Source organism: Salmo trutta, chromosome 11, assembly GCF_901001165.1.
Source record: "Salmo trutta chromosome 11, fSalTru1.1, whole genome shotgun sequence".
NCBI lineage: Eukaryota > Metazoa > Chordata > Actinopteri > Salmoniformes > Salmonidae > Salmo > Salmo trutta.
Genome location: NC_042967.1, coordinates 15832353 through 15859285, shown reverse-complemented (window position 1 = coordinate 15859285; position 26933 = coordinate 15832353). Strand labels below are relative to the sequence as shown.

General features: G+C 41.9%; 2 protein-coding genes across 4 annotated transcripts in view; both read right to left on the bottom strand.

The window, feature by feature from the left end:
* Nucleotides 1-285: 285 nt before the first annotated feature.
* LOC115202303 (arachidonate 15-lipoxygenase B) lies at nucleotides 286-12258 on the bottom strand. 3 transcript variants are annotated; one of them, XM_029766365.1, is made up of 15 exons: nucleotides 12117-12258; nucleotides 11458-11611; nucleotides 10584-10791; nucleotides 10245-10326; nucleotides 10008-10130; nucleotides 9163-9266; nucleotides 8448-8620; nucleotides 6957-7100; nucleotides 4224-4427; nucleotides 2704-2790; nucleotides 2258-2427; nucleotides 2000-2121; nucleotides 1683-1783; nucleotides 1310-1480; nucleotides 286-1155 (listed from the first exon to the last, which is right to left on the bottom strand). In XM_029766365.1, exons 2-15 carry the CDS (start codon nucleotides 11602-11604, stop codon nucleotides 976-978), a joined length of 2016 nt encoding a protein of 671 aa, XP_029622225.1. In that variant the 5' UTR covers nucleotides 11605-11611; nucleotides 12117-12258; the 3' UTR covers nucleotides 286-975. The 3 variants fall into 3 exon arrangements, with proteins under 3 accessions (XP_029622225.1, XP_029622227.1, XP_029622226.1); XM_029766367.1 differs by having other exon boundaries at nucleotides 10584-10698; XM_029766366.1 differs by having other exon boundaries at nucleotides 11458-11621; nucleotides 12117-12218.
* Nucleotides 12259-17194: 4936 nt separating this feature from the next.
* LOC115202292 (TBC domain-containing protein kinase-like protein) overlaps nucleotides 17195-26933 on the bottom strand; it is a 70426-nt gene continuing 60687 nt past the window's right edge. The window contains 1 exon segment of the mRNA XM_029766354.1: nucleotides 17195-17595. Coding sequence (XP_029622214.1) covers nucleotides 17485-17595 — 111 coding nt within the window. The 3' untranslated portion in view covers nucleotides 17195-17484.

Here is a 26933-nt window from a genome sequence, read left to right as displayed (position 1 = left end):
GCAGAACCACTCCTTTATTGGGGGTGTCTTGCTAATTGCCTATAATTTCCACCTGTTGTCTATTCCATTTGCACAACAGCATGTGAAATGTACTGTCAATCAGTGTTTCTTCCTAAGTGGACAGTTTGATTTCACAGAAGTGTGATTGACTTGGAGTTACATTGTGTTGTTTAAGTGTTCCCTTTATTTTTTTGAGCAGTGTATATGGGTGATTGGAAATAATGCAGAAAATTATGTTAAAAAAAAAATATATATATATCTGGAAATCATATAATTTCCTAATCGTTTTATGCATGTATATTTTTATTTATTTAATACATGAGGGCGGTAGACAGGGCTTCAACCAAAATGAGATGAGGCAAATATCACAAGACTTTAGATAAAAAAATTATTAGCTTTAAATTGCAAACGAGAGTCACACCTATTGTTCTCTCATATTATTCTGACACTTCTTTACTGTTAATCAACATTTCAGTGTCACATCATTTAGCAGGAGAGCTCATTTTCACCAGCAGTCCCTGTAGTCCATAGTTATATGGCACCAGAAATGAATCCGTCAGAAAGACCCTGTATTTCTTAACATCCATTAACACATACAAATGTAATAATAACATCAACAAGGTCTTTGTCCGTGAGTGGGACACCATGTGGAGGTGTGTGTTGTGTTAACTGTGTTAAACCTCGTGATACAGCGATAACATTCTGACTGAACCCAGAGTGTGATTTTCCCTTTATCTGATTGAAGCGGGACATTAGTTTAGCAAAGCAACAAAAATTGACATACTCAATACATTTTATAGATTTTAGAATGTTTACTATTGCATGCCTCCAGAATCATTGGGTCGTGTTCATCAGGGCACGCAATGGAAAATGTTTTAAAGCGCTAAACAAAGGACAACAAAAATAAGGTAGTTCCTCAGTTTTCTTCCAATTTGTGCCTAATGAACTGAACCCTTGTCTAGGCCCTTGGCTTATCTAAATGGCCACGCTGTTCTCCACCACAGCAGGGTCCATGTAGGTGTATGGCACTGGTAGCCTAGAGTTCCTGGCATTGATGTTCTCGCTGAAGACCTTCAGCTCCGTCTGGAATTTCTGAATCATCCTGCAGGGTGGTTCCTCGTTGAAGTGCTCCTCTGGGTACTGGCCAAGGGCCACCTGCATATGGAGAAAAATCAAAGTTAGTAAAATATTGATAGTTACAATATCATTAACATTAAAAAGGACACTTAAATAGGATATTTTGTACCTAAATATAGTATTTTGGGCATAGATGATATTGATAATAGTTCATGAAAGATGGCAGACTCACAAAGTCACTGGATTGCTTGCTAAGGAGCCACATCGTGGACATGCCCTGTGCTGTTGTGCCGACATCGGGGAAGGTCTCCAGCATGGTGCTCTCAGTAGACTGCCCCTTAGTGGTGGGAGGAGGCTGTTGCAGAGAGATGGGGGTGTTGGGCATCCAGCCACCATAGTCATACTGTAACATGAAGAAGAATGACTGATTATTACAGACAGCCAATATGGTGGTATTCTGAAATGATGGTATGATAGTGGCAAGGAATTACAGCAAAAACCTTGCAACATTTTTACAAATATGTCTCTTCCTAAATGGTAGATGAGGAAGATAATGTAGCTTAATAACACACTTGAAAGAAAAGTATGGGCTACGCTACACCCACCTGTCCAGAGTTGACAGCAGAATGTTGGCCTGAGCAGGTGAAGATCACCACGGTGACGAACTTGACGACCTCTGGCACAGTGGAGAAAGACTGAGGGATTCCTGGACGAAAGATAAGAACCGAGAGAGGTGTGTGATGAATGGAGTTATGCCAGGGGAGCTGGGTGGACTGTTACTATAGGACAGTCACGTCCATGGAAGTTGTGAGTTATGCCGGGGAAGTTATGGTCCAGAAACAAAAAAAACATATTGGTAAAAACAAGACATTTCACCATACGTCATTACCACACACCCCCCTATTACCCTGTACATCGTCACCTGTGCATTCTTGGGCCAGGAAACCATGGTCAAAGATATCCTTGATCCAGTTCTGTAGTTCCTGGTCTTCCTGGACCTCTGAGTCCCTCTTGTAATAGAAACTAATCACTTCCTCTACAAACCTATACCAAAGATGACAACGAAAGAACAAAGGAAGAAGAAGATATCATATCTATGTAGAGCTATGCTTTCACTGTAGATTCTACCAGCAGATGATACTTTACTACCACCATGTAGGTCTGCTCTGTCGTAGCCTACCTGTAGATGATGTGCCACAGCTTGAGTCCATCATCCCTGTAGTAGTTGTTGGGGACTGACTCCAGACCTCGTGCAGTGATGTCTTCCGGCATACAGAGGGAGCTGTAGGTCAATGAGGCCACAGATCTCCTCAGGATCTCAATCATCCCCTCTCCGCCCGAAGCAGCAAACTACAACGTCACTTAAAGTTACTTGATTACATAATTCTGTAACATTATAATGAACTTTAACTAAGCTGCAATATTACACTGGTTCTATGAGAGATAGTGAACCTACCAGCAAGTATGTTGACCTGGAGGGCCAAATGACCGTACTTGGGGGTACTGTAGGTTCACTACAAGACATACAACCGCATGTATGCTGACTCTGAGACAACTTCCATGGATGTGTGATTCCTAATATGGACACCACACACTTCTATTGAAACAGTCCACTCAGTAGCCTACCTTAGTGAAAACTCCTTCATCAGCTATTAGAAATGCCCGGGCCAAGAGGTTGATCTGGAGGGTGTAGCGGGTGTGTGGAATCAGAAGCTAAAACAGTAAACCAGGGTGGAGAGAAGGATGGATGGTCAACAATCCCAAGAGAGAAACTGGCATTATTAAGGACAGTCTGGAGGACCACATTGGAAATAAGTGTATTATACTTTCATGTGTCATTATCCTCTGTCATGGTTCAAAAACACCAAGACAGTCAGGAAGAGGGCACGACAATGCATATTCCCCCTCAGGAGACTGAAAAGATTTGCCATGGGTCCTCCGATCCTCAAAAAGTTCTACAGATGCACCATTGAGAGCATCCTGACCGGTTGCATCACCGCCTGGTATGGCGCTACATAGGGTAGTGCGTACGGCCCAGTACATCACTGGGGCCAAGCTTCCTGCCATCCAGGACCTATATACTAGGCGGTGTCATAGGAAGGCCCCAAAAATTGTCAGACTCCATTCACCCAAGTCATAGACTGTTCTCTCTGTTACCGCACAGCAAGCGGTACTGGAGCGCCAAGTCTAGGTCCAAAAGGCTCATTAACAGCTTCTACCCCCAAGCCATTAGATTGCTGATAGATCAATTAAATAGCCACTTTTTATATTCATCTCACCACTTTACCACTGCCTACATGTACAAATTATCTCAAATACCTCGAGTAACCTGTATCCCCGCACATTGACTCAGTACCGGTACCACCTGTATATAGCCTCGTTATTGTTATTTTATTGTGTTACTTTTTTTAACTTTATTTTATTTAGTCAATATTTTCTTAACTCTATTTACTTAAAACTGCATTGTTGGTAAGTAAGCATTTCACGGTAAGGTCTACAGCTCTTGTATTCGGCGCATGTGACAAATAAATGTGATTTTATTTGATCCTCGGAGCACTAACTGGACATGCTATGCTATATTATCTTATATTCTGTTATGCTATGATATAATATATTATGCTATGATATGATATATTATGTTATCTTATCTTATGCTATGCTTTATTATGTAACGTTATTCTATGCTATTTTATGCTATGTTATGCTATATTATGTTATCCTATGATATATTATGTTATGCTATATTATGTTATCCTATGATATATTATGTTATGCTATATTATGTTATGCTATATTATGTTATGCTATATTATGTTATGCTATGATATATTATGTTATGCTATATTATGCTATGATATATTATGTTATGCTATATTATGTTATGCTATGATATATTATGTTATGCTATATTATGCTATATTATGTTATGCTATATTATGCTATGCTATGTTATGCTCAGTGGAGGCTGCTGAGGGGAGGACAGCTCATAATAATGGCTGGAATGGAGTGAATGACACCTGGAAACCATGTGTTTGATAACGTTCCACTCTTTCCACTCCAGCCATTACCACGAGCCCGTCCTCCCCAATTAGGGTGCCACCAACCTCCTGGGTTCATGCTATGTTATGCTATGCTGTGTTATGTACCTTGTAGAGAGGGTGCACCATGGGCATGTTGCGCAGCAGGGCTACGGCGAACACCTCAGCCAGGAGGTGAGTGCGCAGCAGGTGGACGTTGAGCTGGTGCTCTTGAAAGTCAGCGCTCCTCACAAAGATCTTGGCCAGGAGCCAGTCATACTCAGAGTCAGAAGGAAGGAAGATGGGGTTGTCTTTTGCAGGCGTCTGCTTCAGCTGTGGAGAGAGAGAGTGTTAGGGACCTCATAGATGGCTACCAGCAACATTATCCCAGTTTAATACAAAAATACAAATAATAACAATAGCGGATTCCTTTTTGGTGCTACATAGAAGCCTTTTTTGAAGGTTCTGTGAATAACCATGAACATAAGGTTATAAATGGAACGTTCATGGTGCTATAAAGAACCCTGTCCTATGGTTCTATAAATAACTATTAATAAAACGTGTTCTATATAGCACCAAAAAGGGTTCTGCTATCGTTTCAACTCTTTTTGGTTCAGGGCTTGAGATTCACTTTTTTAGCCACTTGTCCTTTGGACAAGTAGAAATATTTTTTACTTGTCCAAAAGCTCAAGACAAAAAAAGGGTCTGTAATACCATTTGTACATCATTGTATGATGCAAGGAACCACTTTACAAAATGAAATACATTACTATCTTTTTTTTTGTTACCATAGAGAATCAGACAAACATGGAGGCTACACTCTGTATATTGGCTTCTTTGCATATTCAAGCCAGTCTCAAAATACAACATTGTCCCTTTAAGGCTCTCTGGAGGATGGTTGGACACCCTTGGTAGTCTATAAAATGTTGCAACATTCCAATTACAACCAAATAGACTATGTGTTATGTCTTTATAATTAAGGGCTTCCCGTCATCCCTGGGATGATAAAAAAAAAATTGTCTACGGTTCAAAAGACTCTGACAGATTCAAAATGCATACAACCACTGCACATCAAAAATGTAAAAATGTAATAGGCTGACGCAACAGATCAGACCGTTTAGCGTAAACTGTTGATACATTTGTTTAAAAAAAATTTTTTATTCATATTATAAGCTCAATAATGCGCACATGGCTGTAGGCTAATGTTAGTGGCATTGTTGAATTCGAATTCATAATAGCAAGCTAGGACTGATGGTTTGGTTAGCTAAACTAGCAAGTTTTTTTTAGGTTACCCAGGCAACTAGTGTCGCTATCTACCGTAATTTCCGGACTATAAACCGCAACTTTTTTCCCAGGCTTTGAACCTCGCGGCTTAAACAATGACGCGGCTAATATATGGATTTTTCCCGCTTTTAAATTTTTTTTCTCCAAAAAAACACATTCTGTGACGTGCTCAGTTTTTTGCCGGCATGAAGCTTTCATTAGACCACTGAAATTGCCGAACGGGTTAAGGTCAAACAACTTTTTTGTTTACTGTTTAGATTAAATCGAGCACTCTCAAACTTCCCATCATTCTGATTACGGTAGTCATTTTGTCACCCTCATCATGGCAAAGACACGGAGAAATGCATATGATGCAGCTTTCAAGTTGAAGGCGATTGATCTGGCTGTTGAAAAAGGAAATAGAGCCGCTGCACGGGAGCTTGGTCTTAATGAGTTGATGACAAGCCGTGTTTCATTAAAGCCTATTTATTTTTTGTTACAAGCCGTGTTTCGTTAAAGCCTATTTATTTTTGTTACAAGCCGTGTTTCGTTAAAGCCTATTTATTTTTGTTACAAGCCGTGTTTCGTTAAAGCCTATTTATTTTTGTTACAAGCTGTGTTTCGTTAAAGCCTGTGTAAAGTTCATATGTTTCAATGTACCGGTAGGCACCTGCGGTTTATAGACATGTGCGGCTTATTTATGTTCAAAATAATAAAAAAATAAAAATTCAGTGGGTGCGGCTTATATTCAGGTGCGCTCAATAGTCCGGAAATTACGGTAGTAAACTTGCTAGCTATTTCAGTGGATGTTGAACCCATTTATCCCTGCAAATGAACACATTTCTAGCAGTAAATGTGCTAAATTATAGCCATGGTATAAATGGGATAATCAACTCGGGGCTCTATGCGTACTCTGGAAAATAATAACTCTGTGGAAGATTAGTTCCACTCTGCTAGCGCGTTGTGGAACACCTCATTATTGATTATTTTCCAGAGAGCACATAGTCGTTGATTATCCCTTATGTATTTCACAAGACACTTTCACTAGCCATAGTCATATTTAACATGTAATGGCATAATAACACAACAGATTAGATTAAACTGGAATGACACTCTCACTCAAAACGAGCTTTGAGCAACCCCCCCCGCCCCCCCCCCCCCCCCCCCCCCCCCCACACACATACACACACACACACACACACACACAAAAGAGGAAAAAACCCTTTTCTGAACTCCAAAGAAGCATTGAAGGACTCTCCCTTCCCAAATAACCCTTGATTAACCATATGTTCTAAGTGTGTAATGCATTAATTAAAAGCATTTGAAGACAATATGAAACATATTTTCTTTGGACACTGCCAGATACAGTGGAGGCTGGTGGAGGGCAACATGGGGAGGGTGGGCTCGTCGTAATGTTTGGAACGTAAAGAAGGAAACGGTAGTAATAAGCCCGTACTCTCCATTTCTACCTCCACCAGCCTCCACGGGTAAGTGGGCTCTTTAAAGGAGATTGAAACAGGATGGGTTTACAGACTCTCTCACTTGTAATGGTCACCGTGACTGTAGTCTTCACTTCAACATTAGTTAGGTCAACCTTACCTGGATGGCGATGGGAATCAGCTTTTCATCAGGGGTTCTGTAGAGCAGGACCAGAGGAGCCGCCATGTACTGTTTTTTCCTATTGATCACGTTTGCCTTTAATCCATCCAGGTTCTTGTAGTCAAGCAGGAATATGGTGCCGCTCTGTTTGGGATTGGATGACATGGGAGAATAAATCCAAAAGTTAGTGTAGGATAGAATGCAAAAATGCAACAGGTTAAGATTACAGTTCACTTTCTTGGTATTTTGGAATGGGCCAGATATTGTAGCTCTGTGTTTTACTAGGATTATCCCAAAAAACATCCAATAAAGTTATTTTTGCGATTACTTTCTTGGATTTTAGGGTTACCATCCCCCCACAAAAACATAAAAGAAAGTAATACAGGGATGTTTTTCATTTTTTCAGTAACCAGGTTTCCATCCAACATTTTAGAAGGTCTTGGCGGATAGAAAATGTCACGACAGGGCTGAAGGAAACAGAACATTTCTCTGTAAACTTTCAGCATGTCAACAAAACAAAATATGCTAGACAAGGTCGGTAAAATGTATTATGCGAGAAATGGTGGTGGAATGGCACTTTTATGTGCAAAAATGGATATAATAACAATCATATCTAAGTAAACTTGGAGTCACATGCTGATGTGGTGTGTGGTCCTCTCACTATGACTCGGGAAAACATGCAGTTTATTAGGGTACAGATGAAATAAGTTATGATGAACTTCACAGGGTGGTGAAAGTGCACAGTGATGAGCTTGATGCTCATTTCCAATAAATATCTAGTGTATTTTTCTGGTGACATGATGACCGATGCTTGACTGTCATTGATAAATAAAAATAATATTTTTTTGTCCACATAATAATGTCATCATGTAGGCTTTACCTGCACTGTATCTGCCAGCTGTTGGCTAGAGTGCACTTGCCAAGACCAGAGTGGGCACATTCGCTATATAACAGAAAAATAATTGTGGCAAAGCCATAAGCGTTGAAAATGCAATGGAAATTCCATTTCCATTTTTTATTTTTTTTATGTTTGGGTACATGGGAACCGCAAAGGTTATTTTTATGGAAACTACGTCATCACATAGCCTTATATAGGTCAATTTGATGGAAACATCTATGGTGGGGAAATGTGCATATTGTTTTTATGCGGATTTGAGAATATTTGCATGAAAATCTGTCGCCAATTGGATGGAAACCTAGCTATTGAGAAACATACTGGATGGACCTCCACAAAAGTCATCTGGAGGTCTAAAAAGGAATCTGGTACATGCCTCTGATGGTCCAAGAAAGTGGACATCTAGACATGCAACAAAGGGATCTCTATTGACATCCATTGATAATTGTGAATATCCAATATATTCATCTAGGTCCAAGAGGACTGCCCCTAGTCCAGCGCCCCCCATAATATAACTAGTACTGCAATAATTTAGGCAACTTTCAAAAATGCATGTATTTTACCAAAGAGTCCCATTTTGACATACTGTACAGTACCTGCAATTCTCTTAGGAGGCTGGACGATCCACGAAGAGAGGGCTTGACCATGTCTTCTGTGACGGGGAAATTTGCCGGCAACTCCGAGCAGCGACGGATCAACATGGGATTGCAGCCGTTCAGATACTGGTACCCGAAAAACTCATCTTCCTTCCAGTGCTCCTGTGCGTAGTCTGGAAGGAGGAAATTCTGGGTGGTATTAATTAGTGCACACCGTAGCAAAACCTTTTGCAACAGAAAACAAAATCAAGAGTTTCTTATTGGACAGGTAAGTCTGTTTTCTTCCAGATGATGCTTAGTAAATCAGGGTCGTTTTCAGAATATACAGTACCAGTCAAAAGTTTGAAGCTAGTTGAGAGAATGCCAAGAGTGTGCAAATCTGTCATCAAGCCAAAGGGTGGCTACTTTGAAGAATCTCAAATCTAAAATATTTGTTTAACACTTTTTTGGTTACTACATGATTCCATATGTGTTATTTCATAGTTTTGATGTCTTCACTATTATTCTACAATGTAGAAAATAGTGAAAATTAAAAAAAAAACATTTTTTGAATGAATAGGTGTGTCCAAACCTTTGACTGGTACTGTATGTATATTTTTATTAGACATATTCAAGAAGTATTACTTCCCCCTTTCACTTTGTTTCAAAACGTTTGCCACCTAATAAACAGGCCCCTGGAGTTAATACTGCAAATGCACCTATGAAATGCACTCACCTGAGATGACAGTTCTATTGCAGCAGAAGACTTTGCTGATTTCATCAATGTTTTTCCAGTTCTTCTTGCTGTCAGAATACCCCTTCAGTTTCAGCTCAGTGATCCTACAGAATGGGAGACAAGGAACTATGTCAAGCTGAGCCAATAGAGTTTCACAGAGCAAATGTAAAACTCAACAATATAAATGAATGGAATACTTTAGAAGAGCTTTGATGATCTGCTGCAGGAAGTACTATTTGAACTGTCCTTAGAGGATGAATTATGCCCGACGTACGCAACGCAATACGCTAACGCAAAAATGGCTGTCCTGCATAGTCGCAAAAATATGCAAGTGTGTGCAACCCAAAATGTTAAACTCACCACGTATTGGACAAGGGAAAAAAGATCAAATCCGCACTGGACTATTCTTACGTTTGAATGTAATTATCAGCAGGAGAGGTCAGAGCAATCAGACACATTTGGGCGACAGCCTTCATCAGCGTTTGGAGAAAAATAGGCATTCACACATAGTTATAAATGATGAAACATTGTAGTATCTTTTTTCACAATCATAATTTACATTCATTATTTACATACATTGTTCTACTATTTTTCACAACTTCTAGTGCCTAAAAATACATTAAAACGTTAAGAATATTTTAGTGAATGAGGGTTTTTCGGATTATTTCCCCCCAGTGCATGCCTTTTGAACCCAGCAACCAACAACTTTTTGTTACTACGGAGTTGAGCACGCCAATTCCTCATTCTGTAACTTACCACATAGGGAAGCCAGTATGAGTGGCACATTGCATTCTCGTGTTGTGTACTGAAGTCGGGTATACATTTGTCTTAGGTGAGGAACTCACCCGGTGGCGGCGGTGAAGAGGAACTGGGTGGCCTTAGTGAACGAGAATTGGATCTCGCTGGGAAGATCCAGAGGGTTGTCTGCCTTCATGCTGCCAGGGAAACCCTCCTTGTAGGTATCCCAGCTGAGTAGGAGGAGGAGCAGGAGCAGGAGAAAGAGGAGGAGCAGGAAATATATGGAGGTTGGTCAGATATAACGGACAGACTGGGCAGATAGGATGAAAGACCACAGCACCTACCAGTACTGCTCAGTTCTCGTCTTCATCTCCTTTTCCCTGCTGTACCTGGCAAGATGATTAGTTTCATCACAGAGTCTTTTAGCTGAAAAATATAAATTATAAATCAAGTTAATCACACGTATTATTGCACTAATCCTTCATAACCAGTGTTGCATGTATTACTGTATGTACGGTGGCCCTAAGAGGCAAAGTAGCTTTTAAAACTTAGTGACAGTGTGCACACACAAAGAAAATGCCTCCCCCTCACAATGGCTGCAAGTATCCACTTTTTCCCCCATGCATTACTCATTCTAACATGTCCGCATGTGATGCTGTTTCATAACGTCACACCGTGCTGACCTGTGCCCTCTCTGAACAGGTGCACTTCCTTGTCCATAATCCAACGGTAGATGGGGAACTGGCATGTGTCTCCCTCTGGCGTCGTCACGACAACCTTGGACGGGAACCAGGCGTCCTGGGGGAAGAGTGGGAGGGGCTGTTTGTCCAACTCTATCAGCACCAGCGTGCCGAGGGAGGAGGGGCACACCACGTCGAATTCACGAGACGTCTGCAGAGAGAGCAGGGGAGAGAGAGAGAGAGATGGAGGAAGTGAGAGATAGATTGAGGGAATGAAAGAATGAGATGGAGGGAGGGAGTGAGTGAGAGAAAGAAAGGGAGGGGCAGAGAGAGTGAAGAGAGCAGAACCTGGACTGTGTGAGAAAGCAAATAACAAAGGCAAATATAACTAATCCTGTACTACCAGTGTTATTACATAAGGGCCCAACATACAGGCAACAAAGTCTTCATGTCATTAACACTATATGTGTATGAACATATTGGGTGTGTTTTGAGTACAGTATTTGAAAAATGCAAATAGAGCCTTATTAAAGCTAGAATAATTTGTTGCTACATCCATTTTTTTTTACTTATAAATTATATATACTCGTTGATTCTTGAAAAATATCATTTATAATTGCTTAATTCAACTCTCATATCCAATCAGAACACAATGATTGTAAGCAATGTAAATGTAAACAAACACTAAGCTATAGTCACAAAACATGGTAAAAAGTATACATTCTTCTATGAATTTGAGAATAGTGACATTTCTACAAGCCCATCCCTCAGCTTTTCACCAAAACAGAGGCGGTGTGCCTCTTTTATTGTTTCAATTAAGGATTCTAGCATTAAATTGAAATATCTCTTAGTACTGATAGGAGCATGACTGACTTACCGTGCCTTGATAGAAGCCTCCCTTCAAGCTAGTGAGCCACGTGCGCTTACTCTCTCCATTTTCGCCAACCAGCTTGATGAAGACATTGTTCATCGTGGTGGCAGTTGCGATGTTGTGTGTGTGCACAGTCACCTTGTATTTTGCCATTTTGACTCTGAAAAACACTACAATAGGCTTATCTGCACACACTAAGACTGCATACCAAACAACAGTTAATTCAATGTAGATGGTGCAAACATTTCTGCAAATATTAAGACTTGCATGATATCTGTTGATCCATTCTAATAACAAAAACATTTTTGGAGGGTATTCTTGCTTGAATAACAAACTTGCAAAGCCACAGTTATTGCATACACACAGCATGTAGCGGGACATTTTGCACAAGCAAGCAAATTAACCATAGACAGGAGTAATATGCTTATTCAATGTACATATTATCCAATATACCCATTGCATTGTGTGCATTGCATTCATGGCTCAGTACACTGATCTCTGGTTAAATAATTGCCTCCTCATTCTACACATAGTTGAAGAAAATAAAACATGAAATCACGCTGCACATCAAGTTTAACTGTGTTTTTTTGCACACATCTGTGCTCTTCTGCTTGATGAAAATGTCTCCCATATTATCAAAAATAAAACATTCAGTGTTCCCTTACCTGACTGGTTGATAGTTTGTAGTACCCTGTTAACTGTGCCTTAACATGCATGTAATGATCACCTTCCCTACTGCTTGTTTTATACCTGGCTGGAGGTGTGTGTAGAACCATATGTACATATCTGGGTGTTGCTTCCCACCATTGACCTTGCATATCCTGCATGATAAATTCTGGCACTGTTGACAGCGAAGCATTGCCCAATCACTGATTGTAAATACATAGTAGAAGTGTTGAATCTGCTTGTAAAGGTTGAGCCATGGTTGAAAGGGTGTTGTAACGCCACTTCCCTATTCTGAGGGCATGTGGTTAAACGTTTGCTCAGCACTGCAATGCAAGTTACACGTGGGAAATCGCATTATTGTAAGACACTCTGTTTAGGTGGTCTGCAAGACTTCCAAACAGGATTTCACAAGTCTTGAATAGTCACTACAGTTGAAGTCGGAAGATTACATACACCTTAGCCAAATACATTTAAACTCAGTTTTTCACTATTCCTGACATTTATCTTAGTAAAAATTCCCTGTCTTAGGTCAATTAGGATCCCCACTTTATTTTAAGAATGTGAAATGTCAGAATAATAGTAGAGAGTGATTTATTTCAGCTTTTATTTCTTTCATCAGATTCCCAGTGGGTCAAAAGTTTACATACACTCAATTAGTATTTGGTAGCATTGCCTTTAAATTGTTTAACTTGAGTCAAACATTTCGGGTAGCCTTCCCCAAGCTTCCCACAATAAGTTGGGTGAATTTTGGTCCATTCCTCCTGACAGAGCTGGTGTAACTGAGTCAGGATTGAGGTCAGGGCTTTGTGATGGCCACTCCAAAACCTTAACTTTGTTGTCCTTAAGCTATTTTGCCACAACTTTGGATGTATGCTTGGGGTCATTTTCCATTTGGAAGACCCATTTGCGACCAAGCTTTAACTTCCTGACTGATGTCTTGAGATGTTGCTTCAATATATCCACATAATTTTCCTCCCTCATGATGACATCTATTTTGTGAAGCGCACCAGTCCCTCCTGCAGCAATGCAACCCCACAACATGATGCTGCCACCCCCGTGCTTCACGGTTGGGATGGTGTTCTTCGGCTTGCAAGCCTCCCCCTTTTTCCTCCAAACATCACGATGGCCATTATGGCCAAACAGTTCTATTTTTGTTTCATCAGACCAGAGGACATTTCTCCAAGAAGTACGATCTTTGTCCCCATGTTCAGTTGCAAACCGTAGTCTGGATTTTTTATGGCGGTTTTGGAGGAGTGGCTTCTTCCTTGCTGGGTGGCCTTCCAGGTTATGTCGATATAGGACTCGTTTTACTGTGGATATAGATACTTTTGTACTGGTTTCCTCCAGCATCTTCACAAGGTCCTTTGCCGATGTTCATGGATTGATTTGCACTTTTCTCACCAAAGTAAGTTCATCTCTAGGAGACAGAACGCGTCTCCTTCCTGAGTGGTATGATGGCTGCGTGGTCCCATGGTTTTTATACTTGCGTACTATTGTTTGTACAGATGAACGTGGTACCTTCCGGCGTTTGGAAATTGCTCCCAAGGATGAACCAGACTTGTGGAGGTCTCTAATTTATTTTCTGAGGTCTTTGTCTGATTTCTTTTGATTGTCACATGATGTCAAGCAAATAGGCACAGAGTTTGAAGGTAGGCCTTGAATTACATCCACAGGTACACCTCCAATTGACTCAAATGATGTCAATTAGCCTATCAGAAGCTTCTAAAGCCATGACATCATTTTCTGAAAATTTCCAAGCTGTTTAAAGACACAGTCAACTTAGTATACGTAAACTTCTGACCCACTGGAATTGTGATACAGTGAATTATAAGTGAAATAATCTGTCTGTAAACAATTGTTGGAAAAATTACTTGTCATGCACAAAGTAGATGTCCTAACCAACTTACCAAAACTGTAGTTTGTTAACAAGAAATTTGTGGAGTGGTTAAAAAACGAGTTTTAATGACTCCAACCTAAGTGTTTGTAAACTTCCGACTTCAACTGTATATGGAGTTAGTACTATATCTACTATACTGTACAGTATCTCAAGGACATCCTCCAGATCCTTCCTACTCACACTGATGATGCAACTTCCATGTGCTTCTTTGGCAGGACACATACGGTCAATATGTATCACTAACTTGCATCTTATTGCATATCCTTCTTGGAAAATTCCAAAGAATAGGTGAGGCCAGAGGAGGCTGAGGGGAGGAGCTATAGAAGGAATGGCTCATCGTAATGGCAGGAATGGAATCAATGGCTCATTTATCACAATACCCACCGATATTGCCAAATAATTTAATTACTTTTTCACTGGCAAGATAAACAAACTTAGGGATGACATGTCAGCAACAAACGCTGACACTACACATCCAAGTATATCTATCCAAATTATGAAAGACGAGAATTGTACTTTTGAATTCTGTAAAGTCAGTGTGGAAGAGGTGAACAAAATTATTGTTGTCTAGCAACAATGACAAGCCACCGGGGTCTGACAATCTGGATGGAAAATTACTGAGGATAATAGCGGACGATATTGCCACTTCTATTTTCCACATCTTCAAACTACTAGAAAGTGGGTGCCCTTAAGCCTGGACGGAAGCTAAAGTCATTCCGCTACCCAAGAATAGTAAAGCCCCCTTTATTAGCTCAAATAACCGACCTATCAACCTGCTACCAACCCTTTGTAAACTTCTGGAAAAAAGTGTGTTTGACCAGATACAATGATATGTCACAATAAACAAATTGTGACACATAGACTTTCAGCATGCATATAGAGAAGGACACTCAACAAGCACAGCACTTACACAAATAACTGATGATTGGCTGCGAGAAATTTATGATATAATTATTGTGGGGGCTGTCTTGTTAGAGTTCAGTGCAGCTTTTGACATTATTGATCATAGTATGCTGCTGGAAAAACTGATGTTATGGCTTTACACCCCCCTTCTATAATGTGGATAAAGAGTTACTTGTCTAACAGAACACAGAGGGTGTTCTTTAATGGAAGCCTCTCAAACATAATCCAGGTAGAAGCAGGAATTTCCCAGGGTAGCTGTTTAGGCCCCTTGCTTTTTTCAATCTTTACTTACGACATGCCACTGGCTTTGAGTAAGGCCACTGTGTCTATGTATGCGGATGACTCAACACTATACATGTCTATTCTGGTTAGAGCCAGTTTGCGCTGTTCTGTGAAGGGAGTGGTACACAGCGTTGTACGAGATCTTCAGTTTCTTGGCAATTTCTCACATGGAATAGCCTTAATTTCTCAGAACAAGAATAGATTGACAAGTTTCAGAAGAAAGGGCTTTGTTTCTGGCCATTTGAGCCTGTAATCGAACCTACAAATGCTGATGCTCCAGATACCCAACTAGTCTAAAGGCCAGTTTTATTGCTTTTTTAAAATCAGAACAACAGTTTTCAGCTGTGCTAACATAATTGAAAAAGGGCTTTCTAATGATCAATTAGCTAATCCAAGTTTATCATTTTAAAAGGCTAACACAACGTGCCATTGGAACACAGGAGTGATGGTTGCTGATAAATGGGCCTCTGTATGCCTATGTAGATATTCCATGAAAAGAAATCAGCCGTTTCCAGCTACAATAGTCATTTACAACATTAACAATGTCTACTCTGTATTTCTGATCAATTTGATGCTATTTTAATGGACCAAAAATGTGCTTTTCTTTCAAAAACAAGGACCTTTCTAGTGGAGTATGGGCCTGAGGGCACACAGTGTGCTGTGAATTCTGTAATGAATGCATTGTAATGTTATTAAAATTGTTTAACTGTCTTAATTCTGCTGGACCCCAGGAAGAGTAGCTGCTGCCTTGGCAGGAACTAATGGGGATCCATAATGAATATAAATACAAATGGAACAGGGTCAAATGTGTTTTATGCCGTTCCATTTACTGCAGTCTTTACAATGAGCCCATCCTCCTATAGCTCCTCCCACCAGCCTCCTCTGTGTGAGGCCCACTGCTGATGGAAAAGGGTTGCCGAAGAACATAGGCTACTGTAAATAAATAAAGTAAAGTGTGGAAAAGCATGTTACTTTAGGCAGACCAAGTAGTGATTGCCCTTTTTTGTTTTAACTAGGCACTTTTACTTGGTAACATCAGGAAGCAGATAAATTGTAGGTCAGGTTAGCCTATGGAATTCCATTCTCTTGAAGTACTCTCCTTCCAGTATTTTATAGTTTTTGTTGACAGCTAATGGGTAGAAGTAGTTGAGATAGTAGGGGAGATTAAAGAAAGGGATCTAGGTCGGAAAGTGGCACAGCCGGGAATTGAACCCTTGCCTCCAGGGACAAAGGGTCGTCGGGCACTACCACGAGACCAGCCCCCAGGACAGCATATCTTTAAAAGAAATCGAATAACATACATTTTATTTAACGTTTATGTCTTCTTAGCAACCAGAAAAACATCAGATTCGATAACAACCAAAATACGATGTCTTTCCCGCAACATCGTCATGAAAGTACATCTTTACCTGGTTGCACCTGGTCGTATGAAGTCTTCTCAACCACAAAGCCAGTTGAAAACTAGAAAATCATATCATTTTTGCCCACTGGGATGGAATGCGGGACATCTATTTGGGTCATAATCAGGACAAACCCCACTCACTGTATGCTGCCCTTCTGTTCAGAAATGGAGTTGCAGGGACTGCAGTATTTACATATGGAATCTGTAGATAACCTTCACTGTGTACATAATACAGGGATTCCTGCAGGACAAACACAGGGTAGACAGGGGTCAGGTTTGAGGTCAAACTCATATATAATGTCTTCATCATGGAGCTAGGTTTCCAGTGAGCTTAGTGTCTCTACAGTAAATGAGAGACCCATACAGTTGTAATTTGTAAATACACTATTTTAACAAACACTTACATGAGCAGTGATAGCAGACATGAACTGTGAGTAGTACAATGCCTTTGATGCAACACCTATCAACGCAACCCTTGAGTTCTCTTTTATGATGAGACGGAAGACCTCAAGAGTTTATCAATGTGACCTCTTCCCTTATATCTTCAAATGATACACACTTTCTTATCTCTTATGCAAACAGAAGTCAGACACTTTGTACAGTGAGGAGCTGATCTCAGTCATTTTAATGCTGTGACATCTCTGAGCACATACATGCATACAGTACTGCAACGTAAGAAATAAAAGAGGGACTGCTACATCAAATTATGAAATCTAAAACAATATACAGAAACACAAGCACATTTTTTTCAACATTTTCTTATAATAAGTTTATTAAAATAAAATAAAAAGAATGCCCGTTGGTAGACGATGAATGAGCGGTTCCCTTTTGTTTGTGTGGGCGGGACCGAGTTTGTTTGGCAGCTGGCGGGTGTGGTCTCTGATCAGATCTGGGGGGAGGGGACAGTGAGGAGGCCTGTGGGCTTCAACTTGTTGATGCCTCCATCCAAGGTGGTCACTCGAGGGTAGTTAACCTTCACCAGGTGGGTCGCAAACTGGAGGGGGGACAACAAGACCAAGGCAGACCATTAACAACATGGAGGAACAATTACCAAACTGGAGGGAGGACAACAAGACCAAGGCAGACCATTAACAACATGGAGGAACAATTACCAAACTGGAAGAGGGACAACAAGACCAAGGCAGACCATTAACAACATGGAGGAACAATTACCAAACTGGAAGAGGGACAACAAGACCAAGGCAGACCATTAACAACATGGAGGAACAATTACCAAACTGGAAGAGGGACAACAAGACCAAGGCAGACCATTAACAACATGGAGGAACAATTACCAAACTGGAGGGAGGACAACAAGACCAAGGCAGACCATTAACAACATGGAGGAACAATTACCAAACTGGAAGAGGGACAACAAGACCAAGGCAGACCATTAACAACATGGAGGAACAATTACCAAGCTGGAAGAGGGACAACAAGACCAAGGCAGACCATTAACAACATGGAGGAACAATTACCAAACTGGAAGAGGGACAACAAGACCAAGGCAGACCATTAACAACATGGAGGAACAATTACCAAGCTGGAAGAGGGACAACAAGACCAAGGCAGACCATTAACAACATGGAGGAACAATTACCAAACTGGAAGAGGGACAACAAGACCAAGGCAGACCATTAACAACATGGAGGAACAATTACCAAACTGGAAGAGGGACAACAAGACCAAGGCAGACCATTAACAACATGGAGGAACAATTACCAAACTGGAAGAGGGACAACAAGACCAAGGCAGACCATTAACAACATGGAGGAACAATTACCAAACTGGAAGAGGGACAACAAGACCAAGGCAGACCATTAACAACATGGAGGAACAATTACCAAACTGGAAGAGGGACAACAAGACCAAGGCAGACCATTAACAACATGGAGGAACAATTACCAAACTGGAAGAGGGACAACAAGACCAAGGCAGACCATTAACAACATGGAGGAACAATTACCAAACTGGAAGAGGGACAACAAGACCAAGGCAGACCATTAACAACATGGAACACTTACCACAACATTCGACAAAGTAGCTATTGTAAGGTGCAGGAAGAAGAGTGTGTACTGAAGACGGAGGTCTCTGCGTACTTAGTTTCTGCAATTTTCATCTGATACAGGCCCTGATGTAGGTATCATCTGATACAGGCCCTGATGTAGGTATCATCTGATACAGGCCCTGATGTAGGTATCATCTGATACAGGCCCTGATGTAGGTATCATCTGATACAGGCCCTGATGTAGGTATCATCTGATACAGGCCCTGATGTAGGTATCATCTGATACAGGCCCTGATGTAGGCATCATCTGATACAGGCCCTGATGTAGGTATCATCTGATACAGGCCCTGATGTAGGCATCATCTGATACAGGCCCTGATGTAGGTATCATCTGATACAGGCCCTGATGTAGGCATCATCTGATACAGGCCCTGATGTAGGTATCATCTGATACAGGCCCTGATGTAGGTATCATCTATGCATAGTCACTTCACCCCCACCTACATGTACAAATTATCTCAACTAACCTATACCCCGCACACTCACTCGGTACTGGTGCCCCCTGTATATAGTCTCGTTATTGTTATTGTGTTACTTAAGTCTGCTTGGTAAATATTTTCTTAACTCTTCTTGAACTGCACTGTTGGTTAAGGGCTTGTAAGTAAGCATTTCATGGTAAAGTCTACACTTGTTGTATTCGGCGCATGTGACAAAGTTTGATTTGATCTGATACAGGTTCTTATCTAGGTCAGGGTGAAACTTGTTTCTTCAACATAATAAACAGCAACACTGTGTTGAAAATATGCTGTAATACCGCCTTTCGTAATTCTGACTTCCCCAGAACTGGAGCCTGGTGCAACTGGTGTTGCTCACCACATCTATGGCATCACATCTGGGGAATTAAATTGTTCCCAGACTCTGGTAACAGTAGGTTAGGTGGTCTGCAACACATCCAGTCTTGTCCAGTTGGCTACAGTAGGTACAGTATCTAGTGTAGCTCGAGGACAACTTCCAAATTCTTTCAAATAACACAGACGTTTCTACTGTGGTGCTCGCATTAGCAAGTTGAATTTGTTTGCTAGTGTTGATCAGTGGCTGAGAGAAGAACAAACACGGCGCAGACTAACAAGCAAGGTGAAGTAGTACCCAAACATCACACCTCAGAGTACAACAGCCACTGGAATTGGTTCAGGGAAGTGCACTGCTTGGTAAATAATGAAAGATACATCAACGTCTGGCCAATGTATGCAGGCTTGTGTCTCTGTATATATAAACTGTTATATTTACAGTCATGTTTTCATGCATGTTCTGATTGCATCCCAAATGGCACCCATTCCCTACATACCGTAGCACATTCTTTTGACCAGAGCCCTATGGGAATATGGTGCCATTTTGAATTCACCCATAGACTGGGAGAGAAGGCACACTAGGCAGTAAACAAACATTCATCACTAATGCATTAGGGTCATTTGCAGTCCACTTCCCATGTTTGCCTGCCAGGTCAAAACACATTTCTCACGGCTACATCTTCCATCTTCTCGACTAGAGGTCGACCGATTATGATTTTTCAGCGCCGATGCCGATTATTGGAGGGCCAAAAAAGCCGTTACCGATTAATTGGTCGATTTTTTTGGCATTTATTTTATTTATTTGTAATAATGACAATTACAACAATACTGAATGAACACTTATTTTAACTTAATATAATACATCAATAAAATCAATTTAGCCTCAAATAAATAACGAAACATGTTCAATTTGGTTTAAATAATGCAACAAAAAAAAAAATCGCAAATGCGAAACATGTTCAATTTGGTTTAAATAATGCAAAAACCTTTTTTCGCAAATGCACTTGTTAAATCATCACCTGTTTGTTGAGGTAGGCTGTGATTCGATGAGAAATTAACAGGCACCGCATCGATTATATGCAACGCAGGACACGTTAGATAAACTAGTAATATGCAGTCCTAGTTTATCTGCCTCTAACCCTAGGAAGCTCTTTGCTACCTTCTCCTCCCTCCTGAATCCTCCTCCCCCCCTCCTCCCTCTCTGCGGATGACTTCGTCACCCATTTTGAAAAGAAGGTTGACGATATCCGATCCTCGTTTGCTAAGTCAAACGACACCGCTGGTCCTGCTCACACTGCCCTACCCTGTGCTTTGACCTCTTTCTCCCCTCTCTCTCCAGATGAAATCTCGCGTCTTGTGAAGGCCGGCCGCCCAACAACCTGCCCACTTGACCCTATCCCCTCCTCTCTTCTCTAGACCATTTCCGGAGACCTTCTCCCCTACCTCACCTCGCTCATCAACTCATCCTTGACCGCTGGCTACGTCCCTTCCGTCTTCAAGAGAGCGAGAGTTGCACCCCTTCTGAAAAAACCTACACTCGATCCCTCCGATGTCAACAACTACAGACCAGTATCCCTTCTTTCTTTTCTCTCCAAAACTCTTGAACGTGCCGTCCTTGGCCAGCTCTCCTGCTATCTCTCTCAGAATGACCTTCTTGATCCTAATCAGTCAGGTTTCAAGACTGGGCATTCAACTGAGACTGCTCTTCTCTGTGTCACGGAGGCTCTCCGCACTGCTAAAGCTAACTCTCTCTCCTCTGCTCTCATCCTTCTAGACCCATCTGCTGCCTTTGATACTGTGAACCATCAGATCCTCCTCTCCACCCTCTCCGAGTTGGGCATCTCCGGCGCGGCCCACGCTTGGATTGCGTCCTACCTGACAGGTCGCTCCTACCAGGTGGCGTGGCGAGAATCTGTCTCCGCACCACGCGCTCTCACCACTGGTGTCCCCCAGGGCTCTGTTCTAGGCCCTCTCCTATTCTCGCTATACACCAAGTCACTTGGCTCTGTCATATCCTCACATGGTCTCTCCTATTATTGCTATGCAGACGACACACAATTAATCTTCTCCTTTCCCCCTTCTGATAACCAGGCGGCGAATCGCATCTCTGCATGTCTGGAAGACATATCAGTGGATGACGGATCACCACCTCAAGCTGAACCTCGGCAAGACGGAGCTGCTCTTCCTCCCGGGGAAGGACTGCCGTTCCATGATCTCGCCATCACGGTTGACAACTCCATTGTGTCCTCCTCCCAGAGGGCTAAGAACCTTGGCGTGATCCTGGACAACACCCTGTCGTTCTCCACTAACATCAAGGCGGTGACCCGATCCTGTAGGTTCATGCTCTACAACATTCGCAGAGTACGACCCTGCCTCACACAGGAAGCGGCGCAGGTCCTAATCCAGGCACTTGTCATCTCCCGTCTGGACTACTGCAACTCGCTGTTGGCTGGGCTCCCTGCCTGTGCCATTAAACCCCTACAACTCATCCAGAACGCCGCAGCCCGTCTGGTGTTCAACCTTCCCAAGTTCTCTCACGTCACCCCGCTCCTCCGCTCTCTCCACTGGCTTCCAGTTGAAGCTCGCATCCGCTACAAGATCATGGTGCTTGCCTACGGAGCTGTGAGGGGAACGGCACCTCCGTACCTTCAGGCTCTGATCAGGCCCTACACCCAAACAAGGGCACTGCGTTCATCCACCTCTGGCCTGCTCGCCTCCCTACCTCTGAGGAAGCACAGTTCCCGCTCAGCCCAGTCAAAACTGTTCGCTGCTCTGGCACCCCAATGGTGGAACAAGCTCCCTCACGACGCCAGGACAGCGGAGTCAATCACCACCTTCCGGAGACACCTGAAACCCCACCTCTTTAAGGAATACCTGGGATAGGATAAAGTAATCCTTCTAACCCCCCCCCCTTAAAGATTTAGATGCACTATTGTAAAGTGGTTGTTCCACTGGATATCATAAGGTGAATGCACCAATTTGTAAGTCGCTCTGGATAAGAGCGTCTGCTAAATGACTTAAATGTAAATGTAATATCATCAACCATGTGTAGTTAACTAGTGATTATGTTAAGATTGCTGCCCTCGCGTAACAGGTAGTCAGCCTGCCATGCAGGCTCCTCGTGGAGTGCAATGTAAGGCAGGTGGTTAGAGCGTTGGACTAGTAACCAGAAGGTTGCAAAAACGAATCCCCCCTGAACAAGGCAGTTAACCCCCGTTCCTAGGCCGTCATTGAAAATAAGAATGTGTTCTTAATCTGACTTGCCTAGTTAAATAAAGGTGTAAAAAAAATAAAAAAATAAAAAAATAAATAAATAGGCAAATCGGTGGCCAAAAATACCGATTGTTATGAAAACTTGAAATCGGCCCTAATTAATCGGCTATTCCGATTAATCGGTCGACCTCTATTCTCGACCAGAATGAATTGCAGGTGCTTTAATTCCCTCACCACTAAACCTTGTGGGGACACAAAATTCAGTCCCATTCAAAATCCTATTTTCCATAAACCCTAACCCAAAAACCTAACCCTAAAACTAGCCCTAACACTAATTCTAACCTTAACCCTAAACCCCATACAAATAGCATTTGACCTTGTGGGAACTAACAAAATGTCCCCAGTTAGTCAACTTTTTGTTTGTTTACTATTCTTGTGGGGGCTTCACACACACAGAGTATGAACCCACACAAGCACGCACACACGGAATCAATTTCTTAAATATCCCCAAACTAGACTGTCACAGACAGAAAAGATCTTCCATCCAACCTCAGGGCAGATCATTTGGGATGTAAAGGGCAAGCAAAACAGTCCATTCATTAAGAAAAACTACAGCAGCCAGTGAGAAATTGAGAGAGGGAGGAAAAGTGAATGTGAGAGAGACAGAGATGGTAGAAGAGAGAAAGTGACAGAGATGGTAGGGAGAAAGAGAGAGAGAGATATGAGAGAATTAGGCCAATTTCCACTAATAATAAAAACTAAAAAAAGAGCAATTAAGTTTTGGAAAAATCTAAAATACAGTGACCCCCTCTCATATCATTACCAAGCCCTGCAATGCCAAGAGCTGAGCAAAGAAAAGAGTCCCCTCATCCAGCTGGTCCTGGGGCTGAGTTCACAAACCTGTTCTACTAACACACTGAAGCCTCAGGACCAGAACATCCAATCAATCAGAATAAACCAAAGTACAACACAGTCAAAACGACATTGCTTATTGGGAAACACAAGCACAATGCAAAATGCAGTGCTATCTGGCCCTACATCGACAGTACACCGTGGCTAACTATTTGACCATGGTTACTGATCAAACCTTGACAAAATACAGGCCCAGTGAGCACAGCCTTGCTATTGAGAAGGGTAGACACAGGAAAACCTGGCTCCTGTAGAGGAAAGGCTGTGCAACCACTGCACCACAGCAGAACCTGAGAGAGAGAGCAGCATTTCCTGACAAAATGTAAAACATATAAAACAATTAGAGAGTGTCATTTCCCAAAATTTGAAACCCTTATTCAAGGCTACAAAGATATTTTTGATGAGAATAGGCTACCCGTCCTGTTGGGGGAGGACGCAGAGAGCTGTGGGTTGGCAGCACACTACATTGCTGTCTACCATAAGATGAGGGACAGTGTCTGACAGACCAACCAACCTGCACATGTCCTCTACTGTATGCTTATTGTTATTGTTCAATGTATGGTTACTTTGACCCCTGATTTTTGTTGTTACTGTTGTCCCGTTAACAATATTGATTATTATTATGTTAATATTGTAAATCTCCAAAGTAAGCTTTGGCAATATGTACATTGTTACGTCATGCCAATAAAGCAAATTGAATTTTGAGAGAGAGAGAGAGAGAGAGAGAGAGAGAGAGAGAGAGAGAGAGAGAGAGAGAGAGAGAGAGAGAGAGAGAGAGAGAGAGAGAGAGAGAGAGAGAGAGAGAGAGAGAGAGAGAGAGAGAGAGAGAGAGAGAGAGAGGAAATGGAAAGAAAAACAGGGAGCGAGAGAGGGGGAGAGAAAGAGGGAACGATAGCGAGAGAGTTCGAGTCAGAGAGCAAGAGGGAGGGAAACTCACAACAACGAGACTGCAGCAGCACACACATTCTAAGGAAGCATTTAAGCGAGGCTCCAAACAGAAGGACAGTCCAAAGCCTCCCTGTAAACCCTTTAATCCTGTCGTGATGCCCGAGAAACCAGTAACCGTGCCGTAATCACTCTGCTCAAAGCCGACGGTAAGTCTGTGACTAAGGCACACACAACATCCATGCATGGTTAAATCCCAAATGAATACACCGCCAAGTTAAAGGACAAAAAAAAGAGAGAGGGATACAAAGAGGAAGGGAAGGTTATGAAGGAGGAGAGTTTGCCTTTCACACTATCCAGGTGGATGTAGTGGGGGAAGATAAGATGACAGGAAATGGAGCGAGGAGGTAGGAGTACAGTGGAAGTGGCGTCAGGTAGACAGGGCCACTCAGTAGGGCCTTCATCTAGAGTAACAAGGCCATATTCCTGTGTATCCATCTGTAGCACTGGGCTTTATCCTCCCTGCTCTGCATATTGACTGAGACATCTAAGAGCTACTGTGAGGCAGAGTCTCACAACAGACGTTGTTGTGCCAAAATATGTATTCCGTTGTGGGATGAGGCTTTATCCACTTGTTAGGATCATCAATATAGCGGTCTGAGTTGTTGAGCTGTGTCTACTTTGCTGTTCTCTGCTTGCTGTATAGCACAAGTCCAATTTCTGCCCACAACATTCAGGCGATGAAGGAAAATGACATGTAACAATTTAGAACTTATTTGATGAAAAACAAAATGTGACTTTGAAGAGTCATCGTAGACAGGTTGTTTTTCTATTGGCTGCAAAGGCTGGAAGATGCCTGTGCAGACTGGGCTCTGTCTTTGCAGAAACACCAGCGTAGATGGGTAGATCGACTTTATCACGGCAGTTTATCTCGCCTCTGACCTTGAGCCACACGTCACATACACCCCAGACTGACTAGGCTGTCCGTGGTATTTCTTCTAAATGGATTACTCTATCCCATGTCAGTCTGCCTGTCACTATCTCTGTTTGTTACCATCTCTATCAGTCTGTCTCACTGGTCTGGCCTCTCTTTTACAGGAGGTCAGATACACAGTCAACACAGAGCATTTGGTAAGTATCTGGTTCACAGGCTAAGTTCATTCAGGTTGCCCATTCATTTCAATATGAATACATGCCTTACTTACTGCAAAGTATGGTCTCACCTTTTCAAACTGCTCATTAACAGCTACAAAAAGGGGATGAGGGCCGCTAGACTAGAGGTCGACCGATTAATCGGACTGGCCGATTAATTAGGGCCGTTTTCAAGTTTTCATAACAATCGGTAATCTGCATTTTTGGACACCGATCATGGCCGATTACATTGCACTCCACGAGGAGACTGCATGGCAGGCTGACTATCTGTTATGGGAGTGCAGCAAGGAGCCAAGGTAAGGTGCTAGCTAGCATTAAACGTATCTTATAAAAAACAATCAATCTTAACATAATCACTAGTTAACTACACAAGGTTGATGATATTACTAGTTTATCTAGCTTGTCCTGCGTTGCATATAATCGATGCGGTGCCTGTTAATTTATCATTGAATCACAGCCTACTTCGCCAAACGGATAATTTAACAACCGCATTCGCGAAAAAAGCACTGCCGTTGCACCAATGTGTACCTAACCATAAACATCAACGCCTTTCTTAAAATCAATACACAAGTATATATTTTTAAACCTGCCTATTTAGTTAATATTGCCGGCTAACATGAATTTCTATTAATAACTAGGGAAATTGTGTCACTTCTCTTGTGTTCTGTGCAACAGAGTCAGGGTATATGCAGCAGTTTGGGCCGCCTGGCTCGTTGTGAACTATGTGAAGACTATCTCTTCCTAACAAAGACAGCCAACTTCGCCAAATGGGGGATGATTTAACAAAAGCGCATTTGCGAAAAAAGCACAATCGTTGCACGAATGTATCTAACCATAAACATCAATGCCTTTCTTAAAATCAATACACAGAAGTATATTTCTTTAAACCTGCATATTTAGTTAAAAGAAATTAATGTTAGCAGGCAATATTAACTAGGGAAATTGTGTCACTTCTCTTGCGTTCATTGCACGCAGAGTCAGGGTATATGCAACAGTTTTGGCTGCCTGGCTCGTTGCGAACTAATTTGCCAGAAGTTTACATAATTATGACATAACAATGAAGGTTGTGCAATGTAACAGCAATATTTAGACTTAGGGATGCCACCCGTTAGATAAAATACGGAACGGTTTCGTATTTCACTGAAAGAATAAACGTTTTGTTTTCGAAATTACAGTTTCTGGATTTGACCATATTAATGACCTAAGGCTCGTATTTCTGTGTGTTATTATATTATAATTAAGTCTATGATTTGATAGAGCAGTCTGACTGAGCGGTGGTAGGCAGCAGCAGGCTCGTAAGCATTCATTTAAACAGCA